The 16041-nt window shown below is 38.1% G+C and overlaps 2 protein-coding genes across 5 annotated transcripts; one reads left to right on the top strand and one right to left on the bottom strand.

Moving 5' to 3' along the window:
• Nucleotides 1–778: 778 nt before the first annotated feature.
• Nucleotides 779–12574, top strand: LOC107414598 (glutamate synthase [NADH], amyloplastic). 3 transcript variants are annotated; one of them, XM_016022739.4, is made up of 22 exons: nucleotides 779–1741; nucleotides 1873–1992; nucleotides 2473–2586; nucleotides 2844–2996; nucleotides 3469–3569; nucleotides 3656–3752; nucleotides 4234–4343; nucleotides 4427–4530; nucleotides 4690–4869; nucleotides 4962–5305; nucleotides 5397–5467; nucleotides 5546–6015; nucleotides 6170–7039; nucleotides 7337–7491; nucleotides 7787–7948; nucleotides 8101–9702; nucleotides 9884–10102; nucleotides 10208–10476; nucleotides 10595–10900; nucleotides 11032–11299; nucleotides 11395–11652; nucleotides 11849–12574. In XM_016022739.4, the coding sequence occupies exons 1-22, from the start codon at nucleotides 1379–1381 to the stop codon at nucleotides 12167–12169; spliced, it is 6657 nt and encodes a 2218-aa protein (XP_015878225.2). In that variant the 5' UTR covers nucleotides 779–1378; the 3' UTR covers nucleotides 12170–12574. The 3 variants fall into 3 exon arrangements, with proteins under 3 accessions (XP_015878225.2, XP_024927194.2, XP_015878226.2); XM_025071426.3 differs by lacking the exons at nucleotides 779–1741; nucleotides 1873–1992; nucleotides 2473–2586; nucleotides 2844–2996; nucleotides 3469–3569 and adding an exon at nucleotides 3814–3947 and having other exon boundaries at nucleotides 3656–3730; XM_016022740.4 differs by lacking the exons at nucleotides 779–1741; nucleotides 1873–1992; nucleotides 2473–2586; ... (1 more) ...; nucleotides 3469–3569; nucleotides 3656–3752 and adding an exon at nucleotides 3815–3955.
• Nucleotides 12575–13121: 547 nt separating this feature from the next.
• LOC107414599 (uncharacterized) lies at nucleotides 13122–14842 on the bottom strand. Of its 2 annotated transcripts, none has more exons than XM_025071427.3 (3): nucleotides 14502–14842; nucleotides 13819–13973; nucleotides 13122–13368 (listed from the first exon to the last, which is right to left on the bottom strand). In XM_025071427.3, the coding sequence occupies exons 1-3, from the start codon at nucleotides 14578–14580 to the stop codon at nucleotides 13351–13353; spliced, it is 252 nt and encodes an 83-aa protein (XP_024927195.3). In that variant the 5' UTR covers nucleotides 14581–14842; the 3' UTR covers nucleotides 13122–13350. The 2 variants fall into 2 exon arrangements, with proteins under 2 accessions (XP_024927195.3, XP_015878228.3); XM_016022742.4 differs by having other exon boundaries at nucleotides 13819–13979; nucleotides 14502–14792.
• Nucleotides 14843–16041: the final 1199 nt, after the last annotated feature.

Here is a 16041-nt window from a genome sequence, read left to right as displayed (position 1 = left end):
AGTCGAATAAACTTTTAACAGAAAAATCTCAAAAAACTTTCGGAGAAGATAAGCGATATTTCAGGTCATAAAAATACAAAAGAAAGAAAACGAGAAAAGTGAAAGAAATATTTAGGAATGGCAAATCGGTCATAAATCCAAAGCGACATTTATGGTGTAATATTACTGAAGTACAAAAATACCCCTACTGAACCAACCGAGTCTGGACATAAAGAAACAACTAACTGTCATTTTACAAATTGGAGAAAAATTAATTTCTCAATACAAAAAAAAGAAAAAAGAAAAAAAAAGTAAAATTAATTTCAATTAGATTAAAAAGTCCAATGAATTAAATTTAGTTAAAGAGTATTTTATTATGTGAGAAGGGGGCCCGTCGCGGAGGCTCGGAGCCGAGCCTAATTGGATAAGAAAAGGAAATAGGATAGAACTGAATAACCGTAGGCGGCTTCCAAACCGAAGCCAAACACTGGAAACCCGATTAGAGTTTATCTAATTATCTTATAGTATGGACCCACCATGAGCGGCTGTCGCGTGCCGCATAGAAGATTGTACACGTGGCATAAAAATGAAATCTGAGCTGTCACGTCACTTAAAAAAATTAAAATAGTTAAGAGTGAGGTCGGACTTGGTAAATTTAGCCACTGGTGGTCCCACACATTTCTCTCTCCTCAATGAACAATTTTTTTCAATTTTATTAATTTTCTGTCTAATAATAATACTAATAATTTATTCTCTCTCTCACTAAGATGCTAAGTGTATTTTCTCTATAAAATAGCTCTCTGCTACTCCAGGGAGATCCCAACCGAGCAGAAAGAGGCTCTCTCACGTCGGTGCTCTGCCCACCTCTCCTCTCTCTCTTTCTCTCGCTCGCTTTTCTCTACCCTGCTCCTCTATTTTTTTTTTTCCTCTTAATTTTCGCTCGCTTTCACGGAAAAATCGGTGGCCGTTTCTTCGAGGTCGAGATTTAGAAGCCTAATCTCGAAGATTCTGTTGAAGAAAGATAGGAAGAAGAAGAAGAAAGCATATATATATATATGTATATATATGCTTTTTCCAGCGCGAAAACACCTGCGATTTTGTTAACTTTTCTCAGCCGAATCCTTCGTTTTAAATCCCGAGAAAGTCGATATTAGTTCTCTTCATTCCCTTTGGAATCTTGTGTAGACACTGTGTCGGATTTGGAACAGTTACATAGATCTGTTTATTTCCCTTTGAAGATTAAACAGGGACCTTCAAAATCTCTCTCTTGTTTGGATCTATAAATCTCGTATTTTGTTCTAATTCCTATCTAAATTGGGATAAAATTTTCCAAAGTTTGTATATATTTTAATATATATATATATTTGGAACCGGAAATCTGAAATCGGACTTTTGAATAATGTTGGCAACCCCGGGTTCTGTTATCCAGCTCCGTGCAAAACCATGTCTTACACCTCAGCTAAATGGTAGGCAGCTAACGGGGCTCAGCGGCAGAGTTAGGAGATGCTCTGCTACTAATAAATCCTCGAATGTTGTGGAGAAGAAGTTCTTTGGGACCCGATTAAGGGCGTCCGGATCGGAAAGGCTCCATCTTTGGAGATCCGATGGTCCCGGGCGGTCCCCGAAGCTTCAGGTCGTAGTACGCTCCGCTCTCTCCGCCGTTCCTGACAAGCCTCTCGGCCTCTACGACCCGTCGTTCGATAAGGATTCGTGTGGGGTCGGATTTGTCGCTGAATTGTCCGGCGAAAGCAGCCGCAGAACGGTAAGAAGAAGAAAAATAAATATGCATCAAAGAAATATTAATAATAATAGTAATAGGTTGTGCAGGAGTTCGCTTTTTGTGATAATTAAGTATTTAATTTGGCTTTGTTGAATTTATTTTGTTATCTACAGATTACGGATGCTTTGGAGATGTTGGTGCGTATGTCGCATAGAGGTGCTTGTGGTTGTGAAACGAATACCGGTGATGGAGCTGGTATTCTCGTCGCTCTTCCTCATGAATTCTACAGGGAGGTATGTTTTCTGTTTCTTCTTCCTTTTTTTTTTTTTTTTTTTTTTGGTTCTTTCATTTTTGAATTATACGATAATTGAATTGTATTATTTTTGGCGTTGTTTTACCATTCGGCAAATTGCAAATTTTTTTGGGTTTTTTTAAAAAATTATTTTAATTTAAAAATGTTTATTTCTTTATTGTAATAATACTTTTTTTTTAAATAAAATAAATGTTAACTTCTCTTTCAATTATTAGTTTTAGAAAAGTTTTATTGCAGTTTTTTTTGCCTCCGAAATTTTTCTATTTTTTATTTTTTATTTTTAAAAATGTTTGAGTACTGTTTTCTTTTGGTATTATATACTGGAAGAATAGAGTGGTTAATGATTTGCGATGAGGATTAATTGATTAATTTTCATTTTGAATTTGTGATTAATTACATATACTTCTTAACTAGTTTTGGCGTTTTGGCACTGACTATTTTCTGGTTAATAATTCTTCAGGTCGCCAAGGATGTAGGATTTACCCTTCCACAACCAGGGCAATACGCTGTTGGTATGTTCTTCATGCCAACCTCCGAAAGTCGAAGGAACGAAAGTAGAAATGTATTTACAAAGGTAATTTCACCTTTAATATCTATTAAAGTTTATGTAAAAATTATCCATGGTTTCTTTCATCAACCCAAAATATTTTCCGTTTCTACTGGTGTAGAGATAGTGTCTCATAGAGTCACTATCTATTTTTTTTAGAACTTGTTATGTGTCATCGTTATTGATAATGATAGTATTTCCCATGATTAATGCTAGTTTTAATTATGATTGTGGTTTCCATTATGATACGGCACTCATTTGAAAGTATTTGTTCATGTTTGCAGGTAGCTGAGTCTCTTGGACATACTGTTCTTGGGTGGCGAGTGGTGCCAACTGATAACACAGGATTGGGCAAGTCTGCTTTGCTTACCGAACCTGTGGTGGAGCAAGTGTTCCTTACCCCTTCTCCTAGGTCAAAAGTTGACATTGAGAGCCAGGTTATTATTATCATTATTTTTTTTTAAAATTTTTATTTATATATATTAAATCTATTTTGTTGAGTTACATGAGGGAACATGTCATTTTTTTTTTCCTCTTTGTTTATGTCTTTACCTTAAGGATTTCCGAGTTGGTAGTTTGGCTTGTTGGATGTTTGATCATTCTCATTGTAGGCTGATCATAATATATGTGGCAATTTGAAGATAATTGGATTAGTTTATATATAATATTTTATTCTTTATACATCTATTTAGATAGATACATCGGATGACATCCTTAATCTAATGCTAGACTTGTGATTGTAAAATCTATAAATGTAATGGCAGAGTACAAAATTTTTCTACCTAATTTTTATTTATTCAAGATATGTGCTTTTCTTTCTCTCTAGTCTATCCGGTAATCTTATCCTCAGGAGGAAATATTATGTCTTAGGAGTTCATTTGTTTCTTGTTTTCACGTTCTTCTATCCAGATGTACATACTGAGGAGGCTTTCAATGGTTGCCATTCGAGCTGTACTGAACCTTGAACATGGTGGTGCTAAAGACTTCTACATATGTTCGCTTTCGTCAAGGTGTGTTTTTCAGATAGCTGCCATATTGTTCAAACTAGTTTTCATAGCATTTTCGTGTGGTTAATTCCTTTACCTGATCTATCCAGGACTGTTGTTTACAAAGGTCAGTTGAAGCCAATTCAGGTGAAGGATTACTACTATGCAGATCTTGGCAATGAAAGGTTTACGAGCTACATGGCCCTGGTAAATATATTATCCATTCACTTCTTATCTTTCTCCACTAACTTCATACTCCAACAAACAGCATTGGAACAACCGGTAACTGAAGAGATGCAAGGTTGAGGAATGACTTCTGAGGCATTGAGGTTTGAATGATCTCTTAAGTTCTTCCGCTCCCTTGATTACTAATTGAAATTGATGCTGGATTGGATGCATTGGGTGAGTTGGTAAGAAACCTCATTATCAAGTAAATCATGTTTCCAGAAACTTGGTGCAGTGCTCTCTATGTTGAAGATGAAAATTTTAATTGAGTGGTGGAAAGGAAATTGTGTTTGGTCAAAGAATAGCTTAGGTTTCCATAGTTTTGTACTGGCACTGCACTATACAGTTTCCTAAATTGGCCTGAACACAATTTCATGTGTGGTTTTCGAATTAGTTATCCATTTCCTGAATAAAGTAAAACAGTTAATGACATTCTTTTGTTATTTTGATCACTGATGCACAGATTCACTCTCGATTCTCAACCAATACATTTCCTAGCTGGGATCGTGCTCAGCCTATGCGTGTCTTAGGCCACAATGGAGAAATCAACACGCTTAGAGGAAATGTAAACTGGTATATTCCTAAGAGATATGTTTTGTTTTCTTGAGCTTTACCTTCAAATTCTAGCTTTAATGTTTTCCATATGTTCAACTCAGGATGAAAGCACGTGAGGGACTTTTAAAGTGTAAGGAACTTGGCCTTTCAGCAGATGAATTAAAGATGCTTCTTCCCATTGTGGATGTCAGCTCATCAGATTCAGGTCATAGCTTTATCCTGAGTTTATACATGTTCAATTGATGCATAAATACATGCAATGATCTAGTAGTGACTGTTATGCAATGAAGATGTGAAGAACATACTGATTCTTGGTGGAAGATATTGTCATTTCTGATTTATGAACATGATTTTTCCTATGCAGGAGCATTTGATGGTGTGCTTGAGCTTCTTGTTCGAGCTGGCAGAAGTCTTCCTGAAGCTATTATGATGATGATTCCTGAGGCATGGCAAAATGACAAGAATATGGATCCTCATCGAAAAGCACTATATGAGTACTTCTCGGCTCTCATGGAGCCCTGGGATGGGCCAGCTCTTATATCATGTAACTTTCTTCTAAAAACAATTGTGCACTGAGCTGAAAATTTTGTTTATATTATGATATCTTTGCTTTTTACTTGGGAAATTCAATTGCAGTTACTGATGGACGTTATCTGGGAGCCACTCTGGACCGGAATGGACTGCGGCCAGGTCGCTTCTACATCACCCACAGTGGACGAGTTGTAATGGCCAGTGAAGTTGGTGTAGTAGACATTCCACCTGAAGATATATCTAGGAAAGGGCGACTTAACCCTGGAATGATGCTTTTGGTGGATTTTGAGAATCACAGTGTTGTAGATGACGAGGCTTTGAAGCAGCAGTATTCTCTGGCAAGGCCTTATGGGGAGTGGCTTAAAAAGCAAAAGATTGAGCTTAAAGACATAACTGGTTCTGTTCATGAGTCAGAGAGAGTCCCTCCTGCCATAGCAGGAGTGCTGCCGGTAAGTTTGATGTGAAGGTCCTTGAACGTTTTTATTGCATTTCCTTTGCTAGCAATTTTTACTATGGTGTATTTCATCTTGTGTTTTTTAGGCATCTAATAATGATGAGGACATGGAAAAAATGGGCATTCATGGTCTCTTGGCTCCATTGAAGGCTTTTGGGTATGTAAACATATCTTCTTGATTTCTTTAATTTGTGTGCTTTTAAGGAAATTGTTTATGAATCTTCTCTCTTTGCAGTTACACGGTAGAAGCCCTAGAAATGTTATTGCTTCCCATGGCCAAAGATGGTGTGGAGGCCCTTGGATCAATGGGAAATGATACCCCCTTGGCTGTCATGTCTAATAGGGAAAAGCTCACATTTGAGTACTTCAAGCAAATGTTTGCTCAAGTAACAAATCCACCAATTGATCCTATTAGAGAGAAGATAGTGACTTCTATGGAATGTATGATTGGTCCTGAAGGTGACCTGACAGAAACCACCGAAGAACAGTGTCATCGTCTATCTCTTAAGGGTCCTCTTTTATCCATTGAAGAAATAGAAGCAATTAAAAAGATGAATTATAGAGGTTGGCGAAGCAAAGTTCTAGACATAACTTATTCTAAGAATCGTGGTAGAAAGGGATTGGAGGAGACATTGGATAGGATTTGTGCTGAAGCCCGTGATGCCATTAAAGAAGGATATACCACACTAGTGCTTTCAGACAGAGGTATGATGCTGCAAAATATATATGTATATATCTATATAGATATATATATTTCTTTTACACCTTAAGTTGCATTTAATGAGATTTAAATGGAACTTGCATAAAATATGTCCACTTTGTTTGCTAATTTTGTGGTTTTTATCCTGTGAATTTGTAGCTTTCTCACCAAAGCGTGTTGCTGTAAGCTCCCTCTTGGCTGTTGGGGCAGTTCATCAATATCTAGTTAAAAATCTTGAACGTACCCGAATTGGGTTGATAATTGAATCTGCCGAGCCACGTGAGGTGCACCATTTCTGTACTCTAGTTGGATTTGGTGCTGATGCCATCTGTCCTTACTTGGCTATAGAGGCCATTTGGAGATTGCAGATTGATGGAAAGATACCACCAATCTCTAATGGTGAGATGCACTCAAAGGAGGAGCTGGTTAAGAAATACTTCAAAGCTAGTAATTATGGTATGATGAAAGTTCTTGCCAAAATGGGAATATCAACTTTGGCTTCGTACAAGGGTGCTCAGATTTTTGAAGCCCTGGGTCTTTCATCTGAAGTGATTGAGAGGTGCTTCGCTGGAACTCCAAGTAGAGTTGAAGGTGCGACGTTTGAAATGCTTGCTCGTGATGCACTTCATCTGCATGAGCTGGCATTCCCCTCTCGTGCCTTTCCTCCAGGAAGTGCAGAAGCTGTGGCACTGCCAAATCCAGGAGACTATCATTGGAGAAAAGGTGGTGAGCTTCACCTGAATGACCCTCTTGCTATTGCAAAGCTTCAAGAGGCTGCCAGGACAAATAGTGTGGCTGCTTATAAAGAATACTCTAAGCTTATTCACCAATTGAATAAAGCCTGTAACTTGCGGGGTCTTTTGAAGTTCAAAGACTCAGGGATTAAAGTTCCCCTGGATGAAGTGGAACCTGCCAGTGAGATTGTCAAACGTTTTTGCACTGGAGCCATGAGTTATGGATCCATATCACTCGAGGCGCATACAACGTTGGCTATGGCTATGAATAAGCTTGGAGGAAAATCCAATACAGGTACTTGCAATTATACAATTTTGCCATGATTTTATTCAGAATCAGAATTATTACTTTTTTTTTTTTCAATATTTTTTTATTCTTCTAATATATCAAAAACTATAGAGTTTTGATGGTGGAAGGTCGGGGTTTAACATTAACAAGATTTTTCAAGATTTTTCCAAAATCATGTAATGTTTACAAGGCTATATTTCATTCACTAGGAAATAGTGTATTTTAACTAAGAAAATTATTATTTAAGAGTGAAAACTTTTTCTGTAATTAGTACTGAATTTTTTTGGACAACTTCAATTGTAGGTGAGGGAGGTGAGCAGCCCTCTCGTATGGAGCCTCTTCCAGATGGTTCTAGGAATCCTAAGAGGAGTGCTATCAAGCAGGTTGCTAGTGGGAGATTTGGAGTTTCAAGTTATTACCTTACAAATGCTGATGAACTGCAGATAAAAATGGCTCAGGTAATTATTCCTACACCAATTTCAAACTATTAGGTACTGTTATTGTTTATTTTCTTTCTTTTCCTATTTTCCTATGTTCCTATTCTGTCCCTGTATTCCTATTGGAACGAATGTTCCTCTTGTTTATGGATCTATGTTCATGGCAGATGATGCTGTATCTGCAAAGCACCTCTGGGTGCCTTTGCATCTTTAATTGATTCCTTCATTTGGCATGTGGTGAGGTTAAATGTTAACTGAGTTTGTTTGTTTTCGTGAATTGATTGTATACTGATGTTGGTTTTTAATTGTTGCACAGGGGGCCAAGCCTGGTGAAGGAGGTGAACTTCCGGGACACAAGGTTATAGGTGACATTGCTGTCACCAGGAATTCTACTGCTGGAGTGGGCCTTATCAGCCCACCTCCCCATCATGATATCTACTCAATTGAAGATCTTGCTCAATTAATTCACGATCTTAAGGTTTGTGAACTTGATACTTTGTACTTGTTTGTTGGTATTGTTAATTAACTCCTTGAGTATAGAGTGGTGAAATTGGTTTTGCTACTTAGAAAACATGTAATGCTTTTTTTACTAAGGTCGATTGCATCTGACGTTATTCCATTTGATTTTAGAACTCCAACCCAGGTGCCCGAATCAGTGTCAAGTTAGTATCTGAAGCTGGTGTTGGTGTGGTTGCTAGTGGAGTTGTGAAAGGGCATGCTGATCATGTTCTGATATCAGGTCATGATGGAGGTACAGGAGCCTCTAGATGGACTGGGATCAAGAATGCTGGACTTCCATGGGAACTTGGTTTGGCTGAGACTCATCAGACCTTGGTTGCAAATGATCTTCGTGGTCGCACGATTCTGCAGACTGATGGTCAACTAAAAACTGGAAGAGATGTGGCTATAGCTGCACTTCTTGGAGCAGAAGAGTTTGGCTTTAGCACAGCACCGCTCATAACTCTTGGCTGCATCATGATGCGGAAATGCCACAAAAACACCTGTCCTGTTGGCATTGCTACTCAAGATCCAGTACTCCGGGAGAAATTTGCTGGAGAACCTGAACATGTTATTAACTTTTTCTTTATGATAGCAGAGGAGTTAAGAGAGATAATGTCACAGCTTGGGTTTCGAACTTTAAAAGAGATGGTTGGTCGTTCAGATATGCTTGAAGTTGATAGAGAAGTTACTAGAAGCAATGAGAAGCTGGAGAACATCGACCTATCCCTATTACTTAGACCTGCTGCTGATCTTCGGCCTGATGCTGCCCAGTATTGTGTCCAAAAACAGGATCATGGACTGGACATGGCTCTGGACAATAAACTCATTTCTCTGTCCAAAGCTGCATTAGAAAAGGCTCTTCCTGTGTACATTGATACACAAATCTGCAATGTGAATCGTGCAGTTGGTACTATGCTTAGTCATGAAGTTACCAAGCGCTATCATGCAGCAGGACTTCCTACAGACACCATCCATATCAAATTCAGTGGTAGTGCAGGCCAAAGTCTTGGAGCATTCCTTTGTCCTGGCATCATGCTGGAGCTTGAAGGTGACAGCAATGATTATGTTGGTAAAGGTTTATCAGGTGGAAAGATTGTAGTTTATCCTCCTAGGGAAAGCCAGTTCGATCCAAAAGAAAATATTGTGATTGGTAATGTGGCTCTTTATGGGGCCACAAGTGGCGAGGCATATTTCAATGGAATGGCAGCTGAGAGATTCTGTGTCCGTAATTCAGGGGCTAGGGCAGTTGTGGAAGGTGTTGGTGATCATGGTTGTGAGTACATGACAGGTGGTACTGTCGTTGTGCTTGGGAAAACTGGCAGGAATTTCGCTGCAGGTATGAGTGGTGGTATTGCTTATGTTCTTGATGTGGATGGAAAATTTCGATCTCGATGCAATCCTGAGCTTGTAGATCTTGATAAAGTGGAGGAAGGGGAGGACATTATGACTCTTAGAATGATGATACAGCAGCACCAGCGTCACACAAATAGCCGCTATGCCAGAGAAGTACTAGATGATTTTCAGAATCTTCTGCCTAAATTTATTAAAGTTTTCCCCAGGGAATACAAACGAGTTCTTGCAAGTATGAAAGCAGATGAAGCCTCCAAAGAAGCTGTGGAGGATGCTGCTCAAGAAGCTAACAAGTATGACGATGGGGAGATAATGGAGAAAGATGCTCTTGAAGAACTTAAGAAGATGGCAGCTGCAACTTTAAATGGGAAGTCAAATCAGGTACTAATAATTGGCTCACTGTGAGTAGGATTCTTTCCATCTCTCTCACAAACATATTTTCACAAACATGCACATCACGTTTGGTGGACTTGTATTTTGCCAGAATTTTCTTGTAAGACTTATGGATGATTTCATCTATAACTTTTCTATGGATCTGATGACTGGTTCTTTAAATTTACAGAAGATACAAAAGACTGAAGCACTAAAGAGGCCTAGTCAGGTTTCTGATGCTGTTAAACATCGTGGTTTTATTTCTTACGAGCGTGAGGGTGTTCAATACAGGGATCCTAAAGTTAGGATGAATGATTGGAAGGAAGTCATGGATGAATCAAAACCTGACCCGCTTTTAAAAACGCAATCAGCTCGTTGCATGGATTGCGGCACTCCTTTCTGCCACCAGGTAACTATTACCCTAATGTTTCCATAATTCTTACACTTGTATCTCTTACTTAAGGAGAATATATATTTACGTTGATCTCAATTGGATCTTTGTGTAACCATGCAGGAGAACTCTGGATGTCCTCTTGGCAACAAAATACCTGAGTTCAATGAGTTAGTGTACCAAAATAGGTGGCAAGAAGCTTTGGAGCGACTCCTAGAGACAAATAACTTCCCTGAGTTTACTGGACGAGTCTGCCCAGCCCCTTGTGAAGGTTCTTGTGTTCTGGGTATTATTGAGAACCCTGTATCCATCAAAAGCATTGAATGTGCCATCATTGACAAGGCCTTTGAGGAGGGTTGGATGGTTCCACGGCCTCCCGTAAAAAGATCTGGGTATGTTTTCTTTGAGATTCATTTTTTGATTTTATTGACCTTTGAAAGAAGATGCTATATGTTAAAATATCCATAATGACACTATATTAAAATCAATTATTATGTTCCTTTTTTGCAGGAAAAGGGTTGCCATTGTCGGGAGTGGCCCTTCTGGTTTGGCCGCTGCTGATCAGCTAAATAGGATTGGCCATACGGTGACTGTGTATGAGCGTGCTGATAGAATTGGTGGGCTTATGATGTATGGAGTTCCCAATATGAAGACTGATAAAGTAGATATTGTCCAACGGCGGGTCAACCTTATGGCAGAGGAAGGTGTCAACTTTGTGGTTAATGCTAATATTGGCGCTGACCCATTGCATTCTCTTGATCGACTTAGAGAGGAGAATGACGCCATTATTTTGGCGGTAGGAGCAACAAAACCAAGGTAAGCTATAAGTTAAAAGCTCTAGAAATTGGTATTTCTAAAGTTCTAATTAATCCATCGAGATTCTGTTTACCTAATGAATTAGTATCTAAATGTAATTGAAACTTACTGGTATACATTATTGGTTCCAGGGATCTACCTGTTCCAGGACGAGAGCTATCAGGAGTTCACTTTGCCATGGAATTCCTTCATTCAAACACCAAAAGCTTGCTTGATAGCAATCTCCAGGATGGTAATTACATTTCTGCAAAGGGCAAGAAAGTGGTGGTAATCGGTGGGGGTGACACTGGTACTGATTGCATAGGGACATCCATCCGGCATGGCTGTAGTAGCATGATTAATTTGGAGCTTCTCCCAAGGCCACCACCAACTAGGGCTCCAGGAAACCCATGGCCACAGGTTTTAAATTTTCCCATATATATATATATATATATTGTGTTTATTTATTTACACTAATATTAGATTTCTTATCTATTGCCCCTTCTATTTGGCAGTGGCCACGTATATTCCGTGTAGATTATGGGCATCAGGAAGCAGCTGCTAAATTTGGCAAAGACCCAAGATCCTATGAGGTACTCACTAAGAGATTTATCGGAGATGAGAATGGGGTGGTGAAAGGACTTGAACTGGTACGTGTTCAATGGGAGAAGGATGCCTCTGGAAAGTTTCAGTTCAAAGAGGTGGAGGGTTCCGAGGAGATAATTGAGGCAGACCTAGTTCTATTAGCTATGGGGTTCCTTGGCCCTGAGTCGGTAAGTTTCTCATGTTTCTCAGTATGGTACTAATTTAGCAAGTTCAACTGGTCAAATTTATTTTAATCCATAAGTATGCTTTAAGAGCAATTTTGTAATTAAAAAGTGTTGCTCTCAATTGTTTGTAATATGCATTTTAATCACAAGTCTGCTATATGATACTGTCCCGCTGATAATGGTGTTTGATTTATTTCAGACTATAGCAGAGAAGTTGGGTTTGGAGCGTGACAACCGGTCAAACTTCAAGGCAGACTATGGCCGTTTTGCAACCAATGTGCAAGGAGTCTTTGCTGCTGGGGATTGTCGACGTGGTCAATCCTTGGTAGTGTGGGCTATCTCTGAGGGGCGGCAAGCGGCTGCACAGGTCGACCATTACCTCACAAGAGAAGAAGAAGGAGAAGACCACACCATTAACTCTGGGAATCATGAAGATCTTCTTCTAAATAGGCATCAAGATTTAAACAAGAGGCAGCAAGACAGCGGCAAACACACAGTGATGACGAAAGCAACACAGTGATGAAAAAAGACATGATTTTTCATTAGCACGTGGATATGGTGCTACATATAGATTGGTTTTAGATTACCTCATGGATGACCATCAAGAGATGTTATGTACCCATTACAGAGATGAGTCCATAGAACTTGATGGTTATGCATAAATGAAGTATGAGGTAGCTTCCATGGGTGGGGAGACAAGGTTTAGCATAAAAAGTTGATTTTGTGGATCTAGGTATACGTATCAGAACTTTCATCATGTTTAAATTTACCTAGTCTAGTTGCTTCAATTAAGCTTTTGGGTTTGTTATAAATGAATAATGTACAGTTCAATTTCCCTTTATTGATTTAGAAATCACATAGTGGGAAATTTTTGATAATATTATTATTTTTTTTTTCCCTAAAATCACATGATGGATATTTCTCAGTCTGTTTCTCATGAAGTTGATTTTCTGGTTGGATTTGAGAGTTCAGGCGTGCAAAGTCTTTTAGTTATTCAGTGGATATTTTTGTGTCAGCAAAATTCTACTGTCCAAATTTGTTCGCTTGGTTTGTGCGAGTCGCTAAAGAAAATAGTCTTTGCTCATTCAGAAGATGCCATACCTTATCATACTACTTATTCCTTGCACCAGGCGCTATGTTCCCTGTTCCAAATGGCTATAATTAAAGAATTTAGAACTTCCGAGTCTGTTTTTTCTGGTTCATCAAACGGCTGGTAAAACATAGAACAAAATAAACTTTTATCATTTCTACATTCTTTCATTCCTCTATAGAAACGTAGTCTATACTGCTTCAATCCTTGTTCCGTTTAGTACGATACAAATAGCCTTTTCACCATTAGAAGTAAGAGGTAATAAGTGGAACTTATCAAATACTAGTGTAGGCTCAAGAGAAACCCAATAAAATATTGAAACTGCTGATGTGGAGAATAGCAAATTATTTCAAAGGATATAGCCATGACGGATCTGGACGGCTTAGAAAATATACCTCCGTTATTTATTTATTTTTTTGGTTGAAAATGTACTTCCAGGTACTTGCTTACAATATCAAAGACCAAGTTACAAGCTTTTCTTTTTGATACATATCCAGTCCAAAATCTGGAAAGAAACAGTAAAACTTGAAGATTTCCACACAACGAAATTGAAAAAAATAACAAAAAAAGAAGACATGACGTTCCTTTCATCCTGTTCCTCTGCCGAAAGATCATATACATCCACCCAACTAAAAAACAAAAAGAAAGAATAAAAAAATTGTACAAAAAAATTACCTTTCATGTAAACAAACTTGTTCAAACCTAATTACGTAATATTTACTAGAATTGTTCTCAGGCTTCCCTTGTTTCAACCAAAATTCCACGGTCCATCAATATGCGGAAATTTAGTCATGAAAAGAATTCAAAAGCGCAGAAAACACGCAATATACGGACAGTATATGCACTTGCTAGAAAGAGAGAACTCAGTTATAAACCACACCACTTTAGATGATCTAAAGGACAATATCATACTGTATCTAAATATATTTCAATGCCTAAGGAAGGGGAAAAAAAAAAAAGAAAAAAAGAAAAAGAAACTTTCCTTCATAGATTTTAAAGTCTATAGTTGCGGTTCAGTTTCACATCATCCAAAACCAAGATATTTTGATTGTTGAACCGTAGAAATATATATGACTCACCAGTATTGCCTCTATTTCCCTATCGGTGACAGGGGTGCGTTTTGGTTGAAGGGAAGCTTTCCCTCCCACGGCAGTGTTGATGGGTGGTGCTGGAACATCTGAGCTTGCACTGACCCTCCCATGAGCAGCAGCCCTATTTGTTGTTGCATGTTCAGCTGAACCTACATATAGAATTCAACATACACTTTGAAGAAATTGCAGACAGCAGATAGACAAATAGGAAAGGTAAAGAGAAAACACATTTTCATTGCTCTTCAATAGATTTTTCTTTTTTTTTTTTTTTGGAGTGCTTCATATAAGCCACTCACTATTTCCAAACAAAGAATTTATATTCTATCCCTCTTCCTCCTCCATAACATGTAAGAACGTAACTTCAGGCAATTAGGATAGAATTAAACAGTTAAAATTCCAATATTAAACAGCTGAGACAAAATATAAACCAGAGACTTATAAGCAAATCTTAAAATTGTGCATTTATCAATGTATTTACGGCTTCTAACACATAAAGGTTTGACCAAATTTTCAATTTTTACAATGAAATTGACGAAATTTTGATAACCCATTTCTAATTTTCTGTTCTTTTCGATGTGTGATTGAACAAAACAGCAAGAAACATGTAAAAAATTATTCCTATCAATAAATGGAAGAAATAAAAGACCGAGTAAAAGAATAAAGAGAGAGACCTGAGGATGATGATTTTGAGTGTCTTTTTGGGAATTTAATGCGTGGAATTCTCTTCAAAAGCTGCCCTTCTCCACCCATCTCTTCCTTTCCACAGTCTCTCACTTTACCTTTCTGTCTCTATCTTTCCTTGAACTGCTTTTGTTTCGTTAGAAAGAAAGAAGAAGCTCCATCTAACCATACTAATTTTGTCGGTCCAATTTTTTAGGGCTTTACAACAAAAGGCCTCAAAAAAGGCCCATTGAACCCAGTTTTAAATGCGTTAGTTTTAGTTTGACAATACGGTTTCACCACGTGGCATTCCATTATCCGAACACGATAGCGTACCGACTTCGCTTCTCTCTCTGTATCTCTTAAAGGGTTTCTTTTTCTTTCATTGAATTTCAGTAAAGGAAAGATGGCGAGCAATCTAAGCCGTCGGCTTGTATCAATCACCGATCTCTCAACTCCAAAACTAGTCCTCTCCTTCATCAAATCCGAATCGCTGATTGACTCAGCGAGTCGATCCATGAGCTCAACAGCTCAACAACCTCAACTCCACCAACCAAATCTCAACAAGGACCAAACAGAGACCGTCAAAGAAAATCCCAAAAACGATAACAGAGAAGGTGGAGAAGATAAAGAAGAAGAAGAATATAGGGATCATGTGAATAAGCAGACCGGAGAGATTGGTGGGCCAAGAGGGCCCGAGCCGACACGCTACGGTGATTGGGAGCGAAACGGTCGCTGCTCTGACTTTTGATATTCCATTGCAAGAAAATTTTCTTCCATCAGAAAACGGAGAGATTAGGGGTATTCTCTTTCTATTATGGATAAATAAAAATTTTATGTTTCTTTTTAATTTTTTTTGTTTTTTGTTTTGCTGTTTAAAATAAAATGTAATTTTGTTATAATTTACTTTGGATAATTAATTAATTATCGATAATGTTTTCCCCACATTTTTTCTTCTTTTTTTGTTTTTTTGGAGGAAGGAATTCGAAAATTGTTTTCTCTAACTGGCAAACAACAATGAAGGGACAAAGTTGCGGGACATGGGTTTTTCGTTTGAGTTGGGCTTTTTTTAACTGGAGTTGATATTATGGTCGTACAACATGCAATTGGGTTGGGACTTGGAAATTTCATTTTGTGGTTGTCCTTTTCCCAAGGCCCACCATCTCTAATGGTAGTCTATTTGTTAAGCAAATATGCACCAAATCCAAAATCAGATATTCTTTGCAAGGGAAGTGCGCCTAATTTCAATCATTTACACTTGATCTCAGAGCTTTTTGGCAAGAATCAAACCAAATATGGATTACAGTATAAAAATAGGAAAATTTAGGTGTACGCCAAGTTTGTAGGTTGGAAATGGAAGCACTGAGTTTAGCCAGAATCAAGTGGTGGAATGAATTCCTTCGTGTAGTGGGAATCTTGTAATTGAAGAAAAAATTCCCAGTAGGAAAGAGATTTACGGGTCTAATCCCGTTAAAAAAGTTGATGTTCTGCTCCATTATTTATGCACCATTTACATATAATCAAAGTCAGCTTCAAGTATCAAACATCATA

Source organism: Ziziphus jujuba, chromosome 8 (genome assembly GCF_031755915.1).
Source record: "Ziziphus jujuba cultivar Dongzao chromosome 8, ASM3175591v1".
Classification (NCBI taxonomy): domain Eukaryota; kingdom Viridiplantae; phylum Streptophyta; class Magnoliopsida; order Rosales; family Rhamnaceae; genus Ziziphus; species Ziziphus jujuba.
The sequence above is the reverse complement of the archived record's forward strand: the minus strand, read 5'-3'. Positions and strand labels throughout refer to the sequence as shown.